Raw genomic sequence first — 20,663 nt, forward strand, 5'->3', positions numbered from 1 at the left:
GGCAGGGCGCTCTTTGGTCCCTCAGCTCCTGTAATGTGTGTAGTAAAAAAAGTGTCGGGTAACAAGCAGGTTGTGTGATTTGTTTGGAGGGGACACACACACACACTGCCAAGCTTTTTTTGTACACACACGGTGGTTTTTCTTTCACACGTTTGTGCTTAAAGGCGCAATTTGTGGTCGATCCGAACATTTAACAGCGATCAATGAGGTGGCAGGCCGCCGATGTAAGATGCCAACAGACGCGAACCTCAGGGAGAAACTCGCCGTTTAAAAGTCGATTTACATCTGACACAAATCTCCTTTCGGGCGAGGAGCAGAATAATAATACAAGATTAACCGGTCCAGTTTTGCCGCACTTAATGTGCATGAATGTCCGCGTCAATGAAGAAGCATTCTTTATTACATCTAACTACAGTGGTACCTTGACTTATGTATCATTCATTCCGTATCGAAACTTGTACCTTAATTTACTCTTTTATCCGGGTGGCCAGCTTTAGGAAGGGTTCTGGTTGTCCCAAACGTCTTCCATTTAAGGATTATGGAGGCCACTGTGCTCTTAGGAACCTTAAGTGCAGCAGACATTTTATTTTGTATCCTTGGCCAGATCTGTGCCTTGCCACAGTTCTGTCTCTGAGCTCTTCAGGCAGTTCCTTCGACCTCATGATTCTCATTTGCTCTGACATGCACTGTGAGCTGCAAGGTCTTATATAGACAGGGGTGTGGCTTTCCTCATCAAGTCCAATCAGTATAATCAAACACAGCTGGACTCCAATGAAGGTGTAGAACCATCTCAAGGATAATCAGAAGAAATGGACAGCACCCGAGTTAAATATGAGTGTCCAACTCACTACACAGTACGCCAACATTCTCACATCCACTGCAGCCCAACTTGGCTCGTTGTCGTTTCGACAGGATAAGATCATCCACCGAGAGAACGGGAAAATAATCCCTTTCTCAGAGCCTCCGCTTGACCTGTCAGCTTTCTCACTGCACAATCGGATGATGAAATTCCCCCGCTGTGTTGAACGTGTGCGCGCATTTGTGTGTGGATGGAGTTGTGTCCGGTGTTCATCTATTGCTTTTGGGAACTTTTCTGGAACAGCTATATCATCATTTATTCATATGTCCGTATCTGTTTGCGCTTGTATTATCTTTTGGAATTATTAGGGGTGTAACGGTACGCCAAAAATCACAGTTCAGTACATTAGTAACAATAAGGTCAGGGTACAAGTAAGAGAACAAAATGCAACACATAAAAATGGCTTGTTCTTTTGTGTAAACAGATGTAATGACATTTAAAATAAAATACAAAATCTGAAATAAACAGATATAAAGTAAACCAAAAATATGTGCATATGTAAATAAATAAATGGATATAACATCTTAGTCATTTCCTTTGAAGATGCATCCTTAAAAGAGTGCAACATCAATACTGTCTTTTTAGGAAAGTGCAACATCAGTATTTTGTCTTCTTTTTAGGAATGTGCAGCATAAATATTTTGTATTCTCGAAAGTAAAATGCAACATCAATCGTTTTTCTTCTTTTTAGTAAAGTGCGACGTGCACATTTCTGCTTAACAACTGTAATTGATGTGTGATTTGGTGCCTTGGTGATCCAGTTCATGCTCTATTTGAGAGCTTGCGTGTACTTTACAATTCTCTCTCTCTCTCGCTCTCTCTTGAATTGGCACACCCCTCATTGGAGGGCGGTGCTGTTGCTCATTTGCAAAATGACTCTAATGATGAAAAAAATGTCTTAATCCCAAACAAAAGCCAAAACACAGAACTCTGAAGAACTGTATCCACGCTGCCCTCTTTTTTAGCCTGTGATCTCCAATCACGCATATTACAGCTTTGAAAGGGGCCTCAACAGGCATGCACGCATAACATTTTGAATTCTCCGCTCTCTAGGTGCATAAATAAAATTTCCTCATTTGTTCCCGATGTCCCCCAGAGAGAGTTACTTACGAGGCTGTCCGGCCACTCAGGTAGGCCACAATCCCCCCCCGCACGCAAACAGCCGACATCGCTTAGCCCCGAACTCACCCTTGCTCACCTACAGTCGTCTTCAAGTAGCTGGACTAAATCATCGCTTGTACTTCTGCCCTTTTTTGCATCCCTCAAGACTTTGATCGTAGGCTGCACATCCACTTATTTATAGCGCAATACACTGATTCATTGACCTACTGATTTGTTTTATGTTATGAGCCGTCGCTTGGTCATTTTTTTTTGCTTGGTGTTACGTGCCAACATTTAAGCTACTGTTATGCTGTACTGTAACGCTCTTGCATATGGGCAAGGTGTACCACAGTACTCTATGCACTTTCAGCCGTTTATTGAATGGGACAAACAGTCAAACAGACGATGCAGAATGAGAACACTCACGGGGAGCTGCTGTAGGCCACAACTCACGCCCAGATGCTCACATGCAGACGAACCGGCCAACCCGACTCCCAACTCCTGCAGTCACTCACTAGGCCTCGTCCCTTAAAGGAACACAATCAACACGCAGATACTACAGTGCATACAGTAATTTGACTTTATAAAACATCACATTTGTATTTCTTTACATTCTCATTTTCATGTTTTTTTTTTTTTTTAGAATTACTGGTTAAATCAGTTGTTGATGCGATTCTTGGGTGGCTCGAGAAGCTGGCGGTGAATTGTGGTGCCTATCCCTACTTATAAATAAAACCTTGTGCTAAACACTTTTCACACATTAATGTAAAAACAAAAAAAATTATGAAAAAAAAGTATTAAGCATTATGAACAGTGGTGTCTTGAGATACGAGTGACCCGACTTACGAGTAGTTTCGAAATACGAGCCGTTGTCCGTCGTTTTTTTTTGACACATTGTGTATTTAAAACTATCACATTTTGCTTTGAAGTCGGCTACCTTAACGCAAACACACAATGTTAAACGCCATAGACAGGCTAACGAATAACATTTATGTGGCGGTGTTATAATCCTTTAAGCGACGGATATTTGAACAGAAATGGTGCAGCAACTCATGTAGACATAAAATATAACAACACTGTCATATTCTTTATTCTCTATGAAAAATTACTCTTAGGTACTGCAGGTAGTAAGTCAGTTTTAGTAGTTGTGTAACTCTTCTTCCTTGGTGTCTGCATGACTGTATTATACTGCCACCAAGTGGCCAAGTCACACATACAAGAAGGAGCCACAATTATTAATTAATCATTAATCATGACGCACCAATTTTTTACATTCATTTATTAAGAAGCTTTTTATCTGAAGTACAATATTCTAGTGTGCTATGTTCCTCATTAGCTAATGTAGCTAATTGAGACGGCAAGTTCGAACTCGTTTGCGATCAGATCACTTAGTGGAAGATCTTCCATGGAGTCCCGCTTTCCCCGGTTCTATTTTTTCTAAAACCTCGATACTTTCTTTGAAAGTCGGCCCGAAATGATTTGCTCGGAACGTTCATTAGCATAGATAAGAGCGACGGTTCAGTGCGAGGTCTTTGATAACGGGAAGTTTTGCACACGTCGGCGGGGGCCTTGCCATTAAAGGTTGATTCCATTCGACACACAGCGCACCATTTTAGTCGTCCATTAGCCGGTGGAGTTTTGCTTGGCCCTGGCACTGGATGAATTTCTGTGCTTGAATTATGGTTGGCACATCAAGGCCGGTGAAGCAGAAAGGTGTACGCTGCCAAGGAGGTTTTTTTTTTTTTTTTTTTTTTTTTTTTTTTTTTTAACGGTGGGATATATTCACAATAGAGCTTTTCAGGCTCTCGCACTGAAGCTTATTATGTGAAAATGCTTTAATTTCAGCACAAAACTTGACCTTACCTTTTGTAGGCGCCCGTATTTGGCCTCAAAACACACAGATTGTTTCAGTGGAAAGTGTGTTTTTCTGTCAGTTTGCCTTAAAATGATTTAGTTTTGTAATTACGCTCCCATTTTGGTCCAGGAAATTTAAGTATTCTCTCTGGCCCACGTAATAAAAAATGTCATGTATTCCGGGTTCCCACAGGTGCTTGACATTTTTTAAAATGCTGTTTCCTCTTTGGAATTTTACAAACAGCGAACTGAATTGCTGCTAATTATTCTCATCGCTAATTATCGTTAGAGACGCTTTTTAAAATTGATTATATACCTTCCTAAAACCAAACTGTTACTTGTACTTTCTTTTGAAGTCAGAGCTTTGGTGCCATCGCAAAAAGGTGAATTTTGCGACTATTGAACAGTGAATATGTGGGAGATATCTGCATGTGGTCAATGAGACCAACCCTAACGGTGGCTGAAGAGCTGTGTCTCCCTGCATATATTCAGCTTTCTAGAAGGCTCTTCTCCCATGTGTCCTGGCGCTGCATGTGTTTGGCCCCGTTAAAGAAAACACTGGCTGCCCGAGTCCAACAGGAAATACTCCCACATCTGGTGCTGGTTCAGAGCATCAACATGAAGATGTGGTCATTACGGGGGAGTTACTTCGTGCCCCCGTCCTCGTACCGCCAGGCCTCACCGTCCATCCGCTCGTCTTGCTTTCCTGTGTCCCTGCGTGTCTTCACGGGACTCTCTGTAAATAATCCAAAAGCAGCTCAGCTTCATACGTATTAGTCACACTCTTATTAGTGCACCTTGGCATTGTGTTGACTCACTTGTGCGTCGCTTATCCCCTTGTATGTGTTTGTACTGTTACCACACGCCGCTGTTCCCATCAGGATACATTACCCGTTTTGTGTGTCCTCTCCATACTTTTGCCTCTCTGTTTATTTTCAAGCCACAAAGTTTCGGATGATGTATATGTTGCATCGATAACACCGTCTTCTCCCTCGCCCTCTCAAGGCCGTGTGACCCCGGAACAGCTGTGCTCCTACGCGCGGCCGTTCCGAGGCGAGGCGGGGGCGCTAGAGAGTCACTGCGGGGTACTCCAGCTGGGCCTGGCCACGGCGCAGACCCTCCGACACCCCCTGTTACCCCGCTGGGACGCCTGCCTGGCCTTCGAGAGGCTGCTGCTGCAGGTCAGTCAGTGCTCACAGTGAACCTCTGTTTATTGCAAGGGATACATTCCAGAACCACCTGCGATAGGTGGAAATTCACATTATAGTGGCCATATGATATTTTTTGTTGTTGTTGTTGCTAGTTTCACTCCTCCCACACATTTTAAACATACTTAAATTCATTAACATACACTTTGTTGAAAGTCTGCAAACTTAATGCTAACAAAAAATCTGAAATGGCAAAGACTGGCTAACTGACATTAGCATAGATGTTACGTTAATTTAATTGTAACTCTTCAAACAACTGCTACTTTAACAGACACAGAGAAGCAATATATACAAACTGAGCCGACGACATAAGGGAATTAAACATAGTATATTTAAACACCAAAATGTTCACCCAAACCACTAGCTTTATTCTAAGATAAAATACAAAACGCCATAGACAGGCTAACCGGAATTAGCATATATGTTACTGTAATTGTAAACCTTCAAAAACCTCCTACTTTAACACACACAGAGCAGCAACACAAATAGAATTGAACATTTTATTTTCAAACATCAAAATGTTCAAACAAAGAAACCATTTAATGTCATCTAATGTGCTGTAAATCTCGATCCTTTTTTAATGTAAGACATTATTAAGACACCTGGGAACGATTTCAAATTGTTGGGTAAAAAAAGAATAATATTTAATGTGCCTTATTAGTGTTACAAAACCCAAAGAAAAAGCAGAAAATTGTAATTTTGTGTGCTTTAGTGGCATATTCTTTATCAAAAACCCACACTGCATGACATTAAAGATGCCGCTATGAGTAAATCAAACCAACAACCAGCAGCAAATTGTAATTAACTTTTGCAATTAGCTATTCACACCTTTTCCTTAAGTAAATATTTAATGTGCCTCGGACCAGGCAGGTAAGTGGGTGTCTGCGGTTTTGTTCGCGGGTGGCTAACGTGTTGACGGAGGGAGTGGGAGAAACAAATGCAGATTCCTCTCCTGGTCAACAAAGTCGTTTGGAAGGAAAACATTCACATTCCAGTAAATACTGCTGCTGGGGAAAAATGTCCAATGATGTTTAGAGTGTAAGGGGGTACACATGCCAGTTATGACTTGAACTCATCCTAAAACCTTTTCTCCTTTGTTTCGTCTTGTTCTTCTCAAACTAAAGCAGGGCTACGGAGCATTTAGCCGACTTAATCAAAGTCAATCACGGAAAAATAAAGCGGGCCGGTGCCAAAAGTCGAAATTTGAAAACATGCTCGTAAAAACCTCCCGTCCCTCAGCAAGAGGCCGTGGCTGTTTTATTAAAAGGAGAAGGAAGACTCCAGGGCTTAAAGTTCCAGCGTCCATTAACTCCGTGGCTCCACTTTGATCCTCTCTCCCATGGCCGGCTGCCTGCACTACCTGAGTTTCAACTTTCTCAGCCTAACTGCCACGTTAGAACATTTTAGCCGTCGGCCGTGCTTTGCAAATCCAATCTCACAATGCGAGAAGTAGATGTTGGCCTCCCTTTTATTGAGGTATTAGGGGTAATGAGTTGTGTATGCGCAATGGGTTTGAGGAGTGTCGGGGGATTAATTGCACAACAAAATTCCTTTTAGTCGGGCCTGGCTGTTGGTGTGTGTTTGCCACTCGGCTCGCTGTGGGAGCGACTGTCGCTTTCTGGACAATGGAAGTTCCTTCAGGCCCACCCCAGCTGTGGACCTTGCAGCGGGCACATCAGGCCGCTGAGGCAAAGGGCCACCAAGTTCAGTGCTTGGCTTTGAGTTCACACCCTCTTCTCTACGCTCCGATATGTGGCAGAACACGAAGCAGTAACGACTTTGGATTTCTTTCCCAAGTGGAAATCATAAGTTCCAGATCTACTCACGATAGGTGGAAAATCTGCACTGTCGGGAGACCATACAAAAAAATGTTTTAGTTTTACCCCTCCCACATACTTTACAGACATTAAAACTTACACTTTTTAAATATTCCTTAGCGGCCGTTACCACTCTCTCACTATTAAGAGACTGTCAGATCACATCACTTTGAGGAAAAGAAGACTACGAATAAGAGGCACAGCATGCTTGCTTCAGGCTGTTTATGTGTCAGTTGAAGTTTACTGTCAAAATCACACGGAACAAAAGAGAATTAGGAATTGGATATTTCGACACCAAAATGTGACTGACTTTTACAGATTTTAAGTCATAGGCAACATGGTGGTTCGTGCTGTTGTGAGCTCATAAGCAATGGTTCCAGCGTGCTGGTTGAACTAAGACGTAAATGTGGTCAATGTGATAGTGTTTATTCTGGTAGGATTTTATGGCCTCCCGGTTGATGGCCACAGCTCTTCGAGCAGGCCGCCTCGCACCTACAGCCTCCTCTGGTGGACTGCCATGAGATGAGGGCACGGTCTGAAAGGCTGGGATTGAGGAGGGTGGGTGGACGCCTGACATGGGTGGCACAGCCATTAGGGTTGAAACTCAACAGACGCAGTCTTTCTCCAATTCCCAGCACACAGCAGGGCACGCGATACCGAGCTTCCCATCAACGTTCCGTGCTCCCGGAGCTCACCAAGCTAAACACGAGCTACCGCAACAAGCCACCCACAGAGCGCAGACTGGCAAGACATGTTGACGCTACATCATATTTGTGTGTGTGCGCGTTTGTGTGTGTGTGTGTCAGTGGTGCGTACTTAAGTAGATTTTTCAGGTGTCTATAGTTGACTTGGGTATTTATTTTTCAATTGACCTTTTTACTTTTACTCCCTAAATTTGAAAACTCATATCTTAACTTTACATTCTTTGTCAAAATAGCCTCATTACTTTTTTCAACTTGATGGTGACACAAAAGAAAATATCAAAAAGACAAATAGTTGAGAGGTGAGGTGAAGCGCTGTTGATCTATTTATTATGCAGGACCTATTGCCAGTTTATGTAATGAGGCGTAGGTGTTTCGTATGAACGTGTTTATTGGTCACTCCACAAGTTCAAACATTGGGCACAACCAAAGGTTGGGGTGGATACTTGAACTTTTGTATAAACCCCACCACTCCCACACACTCACAGCTCACATTTTGATTTGACAGACACGGTTCAATATTTACACATTAAAACAAAAGACACAAAGCAGTTTTGAATACAGCGTCAAAAGAGATTCAACAGGTGAGTCCTGATTATCCTGTCATAATTTAGCCTGCTGCAAAGTTGTGTTCCGTGATTTATTTATTTTTTCTCTGGACAAGGACCATGCAAGTCAATGAAATAGGAAAAGTTTTCTGTCGTTTTTTCCCCCCCAATTTTATTGGCTGTGTCAAGTTATCAAAATGGGTATTGTATGCAACTGACGAGTAAAACTAATTTTGACGTTACCTAATGACAATTTACAATTTGTGCATTTGTATCTTTATTATTTAAGTAAAGGAGTTGAATCAGCACATCTACTTTTACTAGTCTTTTTTATCTATCGAATAATTTAGTGGGCCATGGTGTCAGCGCATTTAGCGGACGTGGCAATTTTTTTTTAATCATTCCAATTTGGCAGGGTTGCTAACAACACTCTTCTCTGTGATTTGTCAAATTTAGAGGACATTTATTTTTTGCTTTACAGAGATTTGAAGTACAAAATGTGAGTACTTTTGCCACCTCTGGTGCGAGTGTGTCGGCAAACGCGACGATGACGACGGCCGTGCAGCGGAGGCGAGCTCACCTCTCACCGCGCGGCCGCTTGCATCACTCTGCGGGGATTAGCAGGGGAGCATGCCTCTGCAAACATTCAAGCTCAAGAGTTATTAGTGGTCACTGTGCAGCGCAGATGCAAAGACTGCACAGGCCCCCGTGTCGCCTTGTCTCCCTTGGGGTCGCACTAACTGCCCGCCTGGCTCTTATCGGCCTGTCTTGTGTTTGACATGAAATGTTGTGTATATGCACGCCAAAATTGAAAAAAACAGCCCCTGTGACTGCAGCCTTCTTCTTATCTTAGGGTGTGTTCACGTGAAAACGACTTTTTAGAATATTTGCAAAGTGGCCTCTTTCATACAGGTACAGAAAAAGGCTGCAATTTCGCATGCCAGGGCGATATCACAAACTGGTGAAAACCATCCTTTGAAAATATTTCATCTATGTGCAGTATAGTTTCAAATTTAGAAACGTTACATGGGAATTAACCCAGTACTAAAGATTGGTTCTTAAAAAGGAACTACAATATACTGTACTTGGGGATTTTTTAATCCTGACTAAAACAACCAGACATGATTCAAGGACAGTGATCCCTTGTCTTAAGAGTGCCTCAATTTACGAGTTTTTCCAGTTACAAGCCGATGCTTGGTCGATTTAATTATTTATTTATTTATTTTGTGGAGACTTCAAGGTATTCCCATGTGGGCAAGAAGAGCTATATATTTTGCACGGATGTCTGCTTTTGACAACAAAATGTCTATACAGTATTTATCCTTGAATGTGATACCTTTCCATTAAGTTGCAATTAAATTCTCATACATTCCCATAAATTCACAGAATTCCCAAGGGAAAGTTTCCAATTTGGAATATTTACCAGAAACCTCCCATAAATTTCCACTCCTTTGCAACTCTAGTCTCAACCTAGATTCCCATCCAACATGTCTATTTGAACGAAAAACTCCTGGAAAGTCTCAGATAAAAGCATCCAAAATCATCTCAAACTGTTACTCTTGCCCTGTCGAAGTCATCAATTACTCGTATTTGCGCGCCTCCGTGACCTCCGCGGACCATTAGTGTTCAGAAGGAGTAATCTGTGTGACGAATTGCATCGCAGATAATCAACATCACAAACAGCAGTCTGTAAATGCTTTCTCAATAATTACATTGCTGCTCCTTGCATAGCCTTCCAAAACCTTGAATGTTTTTACCATAATATGCAGTCTCCTTGGAAAAATAGAAAATAAACATTTTGTAGTCTAATAGCTTCCAATTCTCGCTGATATTTGAACATTTGATGTTAGATTTTATTTAATTGTGTGATTACTGTATGTTTTTATAAGGTACATTATTACAGAGTGCTTTTTTTGTTGTTGAAAGAAACACATCACCAACATTTTTGCCGGGTAATTGCCAGACCCATCACCTTTATCCTTTGCCCCTCTCTCCTGGACGTACGTTGACCTGTAAAAAAGTCTTGCTGTATACGGCCAGCAGCCATCCTGACTGACAATAAAGCCCGTGTCACTGGCCTGTTATTTCAAGATTTACGAGGTCGTGCCTATCGGCCAGAATGCTTTGCGTCCGCTCACATATGAAGCATCTGGATCGCATAATTCCGACGGGTGACACAGGAAAATGTTGATATTGTTCCAAAGTGAACTTTCATCTTATCTGAGCGGAATGCCACAAGACAAGTCACACAGGAGGGGAGGGGTTAAAGTCTGTAATAGTGATTTCCCCCCAGGGTTCGGAGTCTGTCCCTGGAGCCCAGACATTCCCTGGACTTCTCCATCTCGGTAGCGTCCCAACTTGGAAGTTGCATTGTTGTAAGAAAGGAGTGAAAATGACTGCAGGGCCCGAGTTGTCCAACGTTGACCTCCTCCAGTCGCCCCACTGTTTAACAACCTCACAAGTGACTGTCTCCCCCGTCCTTCCACATTTGGTACCTCTTGTTTTCATCCCCTTGTAGCCCCCAAGCAACAATCTCCTGCTTAAAGGAGCCTAAAGGTTAAACCCATGTCAATGACTTTGCGGTCTCGTCCAATTTTGCCTCTGAAAATGCGTTCCAAATGATTTATTACATTGAAGCTTTAGTTGCTATGGGTTATAAAGGGACTGTGGTTGACTGGCAAACAGTCCAGAATGTCTCTCTTCCAGTCAACTTGGATAGACTCAAGCTACTTCTGGTGTGCGCAACTTGACCACCGTGGGGCAGTATAATACAGTCATGCAGACACAGCAAAAGATTTGCAGTAAGCTGGAGTAATATTAGTCGTTTCTCGCATGTGGCTGTGAGTATTATTGTATTGTCTATCTACATGTGTTGCTCCTCTGTTTGTGTTCAAATATCCGTTGCTTTCAAGGCGAGTACTGATGCTAACCAGCTCCAGCGTTGTCCATTATGTGTTAGCATTAGGCTAGTGGACTTAAAGGCAAAGTTATGTAGTTGTTTTAAATACACATGTAATTCTCTTTGCTGTTTAGTTTGACATTAACTTCAACCGGGAGTGGCAACAAACAGCTTGAAGCCAGTTTTTTGGAAGAATTGTTTACTATCTGCCAAACTGCTGCTTATTGTGAAGTAAGTTCACAGCACTCGTATCTTGAATTTTTGCTTGCAAAAAAACAAATCCGGTGAACGACAGCTCGTATCTCGAAAAACCCATATCTCAAGGCACCGCTGTACTTCTTTGTACACTTACCAATTCAGAACAAAAAAAATACATTCATAAGGTAGACGACAGTTTACATTATTTAAGAGGAATATTAATGACCAATTAATCAACAAATACATTTTCACTGATGTTCCGATGGCAGAAAATAAATAGTGTGAGAAATATGAAAAAACACATCAATTGGATTTTCACTCATGGAGGCAGCACTTCATCACCAAGCCGCCAATTGCCCTTGCCCATTAGAGTGCGGATCTGTGCATGTGGCACATGCAGCCAACACTGCTCGCTCACAAACACATTCTCAGAAATAGGCCTTAAACAGAAGATGTATTTGGTTGTTTAATTTCACACTTGATGTGTGGGCAGGCACTCCAGAGTCTCAGCTATTTGAATACAAGCCATTCAAATTCAGTTCTTCATGATGTGTCCCATTTAAATTGAGTAAAATCTTTCATGTATCATTCTGCATTTCCTTTGTCCTATTTACACCGCATTGGACCAACTGTTGCACATCCAACCATCTGTGTTTGAAGCAACCCTCCCTTATACTAAAAGGGGGAAAGAAGTTTATCAAGAAAGCGACTTTTTTGTCTTCCTTCCTGTGTTTTGGCCAGAGATGATCACATCTGATGCAGTTCACTCCCCAGGAAGACCGCCGGAATACCCATCCCCCCCCTACCCCCACCTACTCCCACGCCCCTCACATCCCCAGTACCTTGAGACGGCTGTGTTTACATTATTCAGCGCAGCTCAGGCCTAATGTACTATCTGTTTAATAGGCAGAGAGAGGGCTGTTTATATAGGGGGAACCTTTTTAACAGAGGTGATGGAGTGGCGGGCCTGGGGGCAACACAAACTCATCTCACTTCCTGTTATCATTACCTCGCTCGCTGCGCTCTATTTATTACTTATCCCTAATCGCCTCGCCATTCTGCTGGCAGTGGTTCGCACTTGTTTTCTTTTCGTGTCCCCCGGTAAAATCAATGAACACTAGAATCAATCAACTCGCTTCATATTATACCACTTTGCAGCTCGACTGTCATTTGCATGCACTTGCATTTTAATTGTTCCGCTAAGCATCATTCCGCTTAATCTCGCCCATGTCCCGCCTCACTGAATTGAAACTGTGTGGGAAATGCTTTGGTTTTAATAGCTGTTGAATTGAGTTTGAGCTTTGCGAAAGGCAATAGAAGTTAAATTGGATGCCACCACACCCTGAAGCAAAAATGTTTTCCAATCACTCTCTGCATTGTTTTGTATTAAGTTGGAAATGTGCATTCTATTTTATGGTGCCTGCAGTGATGCATGTCATCGGACTTGGGGCCACATTTCTTGGACACTCGGGTGAAGAGAGGGGCGGAGCTGTCAACCGATCACCACCTGGTGGTGAGTTGGCTCCGATGGTGGGGGAAGATGCCGGTCCGACCTGGCAGGCCCAAACGTATTGTGAGGGTCTGCTGGGAACGTCTGGCAGAATCCCCTGTCAGAAGGAGTTTCAACTCCCACCTCTGACAGAACTTTGCTCACGTTCCGGGGGAGGCGAGGGACATCGAGTCAGAGTGGACCATGTTCCACGCCTCCATTGCTGAGGCGGCCGACCGGAGCTGTGGCCATAAGGTGGTCGGTTCCTGTCATGGCGGCAATCCCCGAACCTGTTGGTGGACACCAACGGTGAGGGATGCCGTCAAGCTGAAGGAGTCCTATCGGGCCTTTTTGGCCTGTGGGACTCCTGAGGCAGCTGATGGGTACCGGCTGGCCAAGCGGAATCAGCACCTCCAAATCTGAGACCATGGTCCTCAGTCGGAAAAGGGTGGTGTGCCATCTCCAGGTGGAGGAGTTCAAGTATCTTGGGGTCTTGTTTACAAGTGAAAGAAGAATGGAACGAGAGATTGACAGGCAGATCGGTGCAGCGCCTGCAGTGATGCGGACTTTGTATCGGTCCGTTGTGGTAAAGAAGGAGCTAAGCCGAAAGGCGAAGCTCTCAATTTACCGGTCGATCTACGTTCCTACCCTCACCTATGGTCACGAGCAGTGGGCCGAAATGAGTTTCCTCCACAGGGTGTCCGGGCTCTCCCTTAGAGATAGGGTGAGAAGCTCGGTCATCCCGGAGGAGTTCAGAGTAGAGCCGCTGCTCCTCCACATCGAGAGGAGCCAGATGTGGTGGTATGGTATCTGATTCGGATGCCTCCCGGACGCCTCTCCAGTGAGGTGTTCCGGGCACGTCCCGCCGGGAGGAGACCCCGGGGACGACCCAGGACATGCTTGAGAGACTATGTCTCTCGGCTGGCCTGTAAACGCCTCGGGATCCCCCGGAAGAGCTGGATGAAGTGGCTGGGGAGTGGGAATTCAGGGCGTCCCTGCTAAAGCTACTGCCAACGCGACCCGACCCGGATAAGCAGTAGAAAATGGATGGATGGCTACTGTATTTATGGAAGTGTATGTTAAATAGGCTGCATAGAAGCAGTTTATTAATGAAATAGATACCTGCAGTACTATACTACACTATGCATACGACATATGCAGATGTGAACAAAAGCAGCAAGCGTAGTGAGCAGCATGCTATGTCGCAAACAAACTATTCACAGTATGAATCAATTAACAGCGTACATTTCAATTACGAAGAAAATATAACTGGAAACACTGGACTCTGCAGATGACATATGCAGATGTGAGCAAAAGCAACAAAATTAGTCAGCAGCATTGTGCATCACAAACAATTTACAGTATGAATCAATAAATACAATAAACATGTATCATGTATAAGCATTTGAGAAATAAACATCACCTGTACTATACTATGCATACGACATGCAGATATGAGAAAGAAGCAGCAAGAACAGTCAGCAGCATTATGTCTCCAAACAAATTATCCATGTCAATAAATAATCTAAATATTGTAGAAGCGGTTGAGACTGAAATAAACATCTGACAAAAACTACACTATGCATATGCAGAATGTGATCAAAAGTGGCACAAATTGTCTATACTAAACACTGGAAATATAATACCATGCATAGGATACATGCAGAATGACAATAAAAGCAGCAGCAATAGTCAGCACCATAAAGCAAAACCACATGAACAATACATGTAATATTTCAACGGCATGGTGTTGTTTCCAAAGCCACACTAAGCGGTATTTGTATGAGGTGGTCTCGGAAGCTCATAGGAGAGGGTCTCGCCAAGCTCTCCGTACTCGGTGAATCGGGTCAGTGTGGTTTGTTCACTTGGCCTGGTGGCGTCAGGCTCCATTTGAGCATACTCCAAGAAGACGCCCGCAGACTTCTGGGTGGAAAAAAAACGAAACAAAAAATGCCACAGTGCCGCGCATTCACCGTTTAAGATTAACAAACGAGTCCGTAGAAGAGGCTCGGTTGCGAGAAACCCCCTACAATGACTCAGTGTCCTGAACAGAACTCACCAGTCAGACACTGTACCTCACTTGACCAATCTGGTAATTTAATTTATACTCATTTTCCCCATTGAAATTAATTGAAATGCCATTCATCCCTCCAGAGAAATAGTGCTGTGTAAATGTAGAAACGCATAAAAGAGAAACAAACTGCTATGAGAAAAGTGTAAGTGTACATACTGTAGTATTTGTGTGTTGTAGATTATAAATAAGAAGCCTTTAGAGTGAATGATGAACACCTTTATTTAAAAAAAAAAAAAAAAAAAAAAAAAAAACAGCCACTGACTTTCAACACGAACCATATCACCGTTGCTCATGTTTCTGGACAATCTTATTTTGCCATCAAAGTCCTTCCTGAGTATTGTTTTTGTTGTTTTATAGTGTGAGCTTTCAGAAAAGCAAAAAAATATGAGTGTCAAAGTCACAGCTCTGCCCGACGTTTCTTTTCACAAACAGCCCCTTTTCAGAATCAGATTCAGATTCTCCGCTTTTTGGTCAGAAACTGGTGTATTTGGTGAAACCAGCTCATGTTCTCCTGCTGATTACTAAAGAATGGGGGAAAAAAAGTAGATGTAGAAGTACACTTTTTTTTTTTTTTTTTCTGGTGAAAGAAGAAAATCTACTCTTTCTTTTGGTAGGTTCTGTGCTTATATTGCCACAGGACACTATTCAATGGGTCTTGATAGATCAGTCAAAATATTCTTAAACGGCTAGCAATATGGGGAGCTAATGGTGGTAAATTATTTAATTGCTCCATTCCCCCCCCCCTTGAGTAGAGGTTTATCCTTAGGTTGCTTGTTCCTCCAATTCAGTCTCACAACGCAAATGATTAAAAAAAAAAAATCAACCAAGCGACAGCTCGCAACTACCAGTTTTTACAGAAACTCATAAGTAAAGGCATCTCTGTTTACTTTCCTCTCATATCCCCATAAAAATATTTTTGAACTAAGATACCCCCGCTCAGCTTCGCGTGTGCAGCCGTGTGCACATACATGCAGTCATCCTTTTAACGTGCTTACTCTGCTAACTGGGGGCTCAACTTCCTGTTGTCACAAACAAGACCTCTGTCCCCCACTCCCTCCGCCGAAAAGCTCCACCTCAGGACAGATTATCTATCAGCTCATTTGTCACTACCTGCTGAGCGCGGGCCGGCAAAGGTCAGCCGACCGTAGGACATGTGTCTTTGTGTCCCATCTGAAATGGAGACGGCGGCATTCCAACACCTATGACTGTCTCTTTTTGTTAGATTAGATAAAAATACAGGCGCATTTTAGGTCCAGAGTGGTGGAGGGAACTAAATATTTTATGACGTCACAGTCCAGCCTCTCTCCACTCTCCCAGAAGAAAATTCACCTGACATAATTCAGGGTTTTTCGTGGCTCAAATTGAGGCAGAGATAGTACCATGTAATGAGTCGCACCCCTCACTGGCTCAAACAAACAATTATTCTGTGACGTATTTACATTTATTTTATTGCTCTTTAACGTTTTCATTTTCTTAAAACACTCGTCGGCCACCTCTCCTTGAAAAAAATTATTTCTTATTTTACAAGACGCCAAAAAACACAAAATGTACCACTCATGTAGTTTCTTTTGTTTTCCTGCTAAAACAGATGTACTTTGTTACAAAAGAAACAATATTTGCCTGTTTGAAAATCAACCAAATTACCCGACACATTCATTATTAATGATTTTTGTTGGTCTTCTATGGGTACATCCAGAGCTTGAGCTATTATTTACATTGGGCTTGACGTCACACGTAAGAGTGCTTTTCTTTTGTGTATACTGGTAGCACTAAATTCTCCAATATACTGGATTGAAGATTACAAAATAATTTACAGCACTAGTTCTCAAACTCTTTACATCAAGCACCGCCTCAGAAAATAACTCTTGTACCACCGAAATGACCAACATTAAAATACACTAACATAGTAGGCCTAAGTGTTCCATCAAGCATGAGAAAGATGTTTTATTCCTAAAAAAGTTTGACATGCTGCCAAATGCATATCGCTAACTGTGACGTCCACTAGCCAGAGACTGAGCTGCACTGTTTTTGTTTGCGTAGTCAAAGTGTTGCTAGCGAGAAAGGCAGTTACACTTCTTGTCCCTTACCTACTATACAGTATTATGTTTAGGAACTCTGCATTCTTTTGTGGTAGTGTTACAGCGCCACATAGGCCTACAGGCTTAGTATCCATACTACATCCTTTAGCGTCACGTTTAAGTTGTTTAGGGTATTTGTATTTACCGATGTTAGTTGATGTGAACAGGGCTAAAGTTGTTTGAGATGGATGTCAACAGGAACAAAACACTGCTCTTGTGGCCCACCATTAGCCCCCATGGAGTGATGGCTGCACGTCAGTTCGTGCTTGGCCAAGTGATGAATGCTTCTCTATACAGTAGGTTCAGTAGTCTGACAGTGCCCCCTGTAGCCTAGGGTGAGCATTGATTTGCATCAGTAGAGATAAAAGGGGCAATAAGGGGTGTGTGGGGGAGGGGGTTTAATCCCCTCAGGTCGTGAAGCAAAGGTGACACAAGGACTCCTCTTTTCTAAGCGTGTAATTGTACCCATCTGAAGCCCCCTGTCCCCCACCCCCTCGTGCCCACCTTGTTGCCCCAGGGATTCGACCAGTCACCCAGAGAGAAGAATAACTCATCGCCATGGCAACAAACCAAGGAGGGTCAATCTGGGTCAATCGGACACAGACGCTGGTTATCCTTGCTCTGTCATTAATTACCCACAGTTCCCTGGGGGCACTGGTCTACTAGTAACCTCATAGCTCAACAGTAGGAGAGGTTCATTGTGTGATCAGGTGGAGTGTTTGATTGTGTCTGTGTTCCGACAATGTGGAAATTGACCAGCATTTCGGGAAAGTGCTGTTTTGTAAAGGTCCTTCGTGCATTGATTTGGGTGGTGTGTTATACTTTTCCTTTAGCCTTTTGGGATACGTTGCATCTTAACCTGTTGTCAATGTGAGAGAACCCCACAAATGACATGAAAAAACGGCAAGTGTGTTTGTGTGTCTGTGGTGTACTCAAGATGAGCAGCACGCCACATGGATAACGATTTTTCCATTGATAATTGCCAGTCTCTTCTCCCAAACCAAATCTCTGCTGTAATACCAAGACTGACCTGTGATAAGCAGCACAGTGCCACAGGTAATCCAGGAGATAGGGGAGAGGGGAAAAAAAATCACCCTTAACACACGCCACACCACGCGAAAATCATTCAGGATAATCGTTTTTAGACGTCGGGCCTTTGCTGAATGTGATCAGAAGGGAAGAAAAATTTGACGATTTAGAACTGAAAATTGTGGAACCTTTCGTCAGTTGTGAACAATATGGCTACAATATTGATCAAATGTGTAAAATCAAAGCAGCTCATATTGCTGAATGGACAAATGACCATTAAGATTGAAAGAATATATATTTTTAAAATACACAAGGTTACGTGATCATTTAGTTGCTTGATGAACTGAGGACTTTTGTGCCAGTTTTCCAGATGTAGCGTTCTCAATTTTTATTATTTTTTTTTGTCACTGTCTGCAATTAAGTGCCTACCATTGCAGGGGATTCCCTGACTCTTACCCCAAAATCAACTTGGACAGGCTCTAGCTCACCTTAACTGTAATAAGGAAACGCAGTATAAAAAATAGATAGATGGATGGATGGATCGATCGATAGATAGATAGATAGCTACATGGATGGATGGATGGTATCTAAAGAGAGAAAAGCTCAATGTGGCCACCATCATAGCCTGACACCAACCCGATTTAGAACCTGTGGAGCATCCTGATGAAGACATGAGGATAAGCACTATAAAAAATTAATGGATGGATGTTCTTCATTGTTCTAGCATAGTATTTGATGGCAGTTCGTTCCAACTACAGAAGGCTAGATTCTACATTATATTACATGTGTATACTGTCAGGCACTTGTAAATGGTCTTCATGCTCTGTTTACGAGAGGATGAGGAGTCCGCATATTTATTGTGCTCTTAAAGTCATTCATTTTCTCTCCGATTAAAAGTTTCTATGAACTCCTGTGGCCACCCAAACTGAACAAACAACAGAAAATCGCATGCTTTACTGTTTGTGTTGAACACACAATAGACGGCATGTAAATAAAGTCTGTGTTGCTCTAGGACTGTTAAATCATGAAAGCGAGGGGGAGTAACTTGTTTTTGAAGAAACAACAATGGAGAAAATGGCGATTTGGGAGCATATCATCACTCCTCCTGGTCATTATTAGCCGTTCAGTGTTTGTGCTCGTTTTGGGTTACTTTCATTCCCTATTCTTAAATGTCCACGAATGCACAGAGCCACATGTGTCCCCAATAGGACCGAGCAAACAACATTAGGCGACCAGAAGAAGAAGCAGGACATATGAGGTCCCCGACATGAATACTATAAATATAAATCAGCAGATAGAAAGACAGGAGTTGGATTGAAAAAGTAGTGCAGTGAGCTGGATCGGCTTAGCGTTTTTTGGTCCAACTGGTGCGCACCGTGACCGTGGAAATTGATCAGCAGACCTCTGCGGGCCAATCAGAGCTCGGTGTACACGTGTTCATCATGGAAGCGATCCTGTGGACGTGTTACTCGTTTAAATACGTTCTCATCTACGGACATGAGCGCATTTGGTCTCCATTTGTCGTAATTGGGCTAAGCGAATGCAGCCTTTCTGGCAACTATGGCTAGGCCTCGCTAGCAGATTCACTTATGAATATTTGCTTGATGCCTGCACTTTCACATCAGCGAAATTGGTCTCAGGCTCCCTTTACAAAAGTCCCCCATTTCTATTAAATACAAATGCGTAAAATAATGTTATTTGGGCTCCCGGTTTGCATGACTAGAGGGTTTTAGTGAGTAAAAACTTTGAATTAGTGGTTAGCATGTCTGATACACAGTTCGGCGATTTTGTATTTGTAGACAACCATTAAAAAGTAAATTTTCCATCAAATGTCCCCGTTAAATAAATTGCTTAATGGATAAAACAGGTCAAGCCACAAGAACTTCCCATGATCAGTTGTCATCTCAAACATCACAATGACTTAAGTAAACTTTTCTGAAACATAGTAATAACTCGAAATACGAGAGACATTCAACCATTTCCAGACCTTGGAAGAGAGCTTGGGGGCATCTTTTTAGACTCATAAGGCACCCTAATGGTTCAAGCTGAAAGGGAAGAGGAAAGAGGAGTGGCTCGCTCACCCCAAAAATCCCTTTGAAGATGTCTAGTCATTAGCTCTTCGACTCATAACGATGATGCGGATTGCTGATTCATAGAGCAAACATCGAGAAAATTCCTCGCTTGATACTCCAGACCTGACCTGAAGTCCCAGGTAGTGCCCTTCAGTGACTGCATCTGCACACTGTGGGTATATAAAGTTAGGTTGAAACTTCTTGGGTCCCAAGAAGCACAAGGGGACTGAAGGTAAAGGCTTAGCACAAAAATAGATACAGTTGTTATCCCATACGATAAGCATTAAAAGCTTCGTCTGGGACACAAAAGACAATCATGTAGACAATGTAGACAATCATTTCCTTTCACATTTACCGAGACTGTATGGGCAAATAAGTCTTCAATTATCCGAACTTAGTCTGAGATGCAAACCTCAGAGCCTTGCTGTTCTTCACTATTTCACCTTGCTGCCTCATAATAATCATCAATTAATTGATTAACCGAGTGGCAAAAATTCTGTCCATTTTATGTGGCTTATTTAGTAATTATTGATGAATTGTGAGCAGAGGTGCTGTTGATTCACTCTTTCTACTATTTGCTACACATATGATTAGAAAAAAAAACTATTCTTAGTATTTTCCATGTAGAATAGTTGTTTTTAATCAATATTTCAAATTTGTCCATTAAATGCTTGTTACTTTTCCAAATACCCAATCAAGGATATTTAGTCACGGTTGCGTCATTTCATGTATTTATA

The 20,663-nt window shown here is 42.5% G+C and overlaps 1 protein-coding gene across 2 annotated transcripts in view; it reads left to right on the plus strand.

The window, feature by feature from the left end:
* The window catches only part of scfd2 (sec1 family domain containing 2), a 106,095-nt gene that overhangs the window by 20,725 nt on the left and 64,707 nt on the right, over positions 1-20,663 (plus strand). For both annotated transcript variants that reach the window (XM_061684383.1, XM_061684384.1), the window contains exon 5: positions 4,819-4,994. In XM_061684383.1, coding sequence (XP_061540367.1) covers positions 4,819-4,994 — 176 coding nt within the window. The remainder of the gene's footprint in view (positions 1-4,818; positions 4,995-20,663) is intronic.

Source organism: Phycodurus eques, chromosome 8, assembly GCF_024500275.1.
Source record: "Phycodurus eques isolate BA_2022a chromosome 8, UOR_Pequ_1.1, whole genome shotgun sequence".
NCBI lineage: Eukaryota > Metazoa > Chordata > Actinopteri > Syngnathiformes > Syngnathidae > Phycodurus > Phycodurus eques.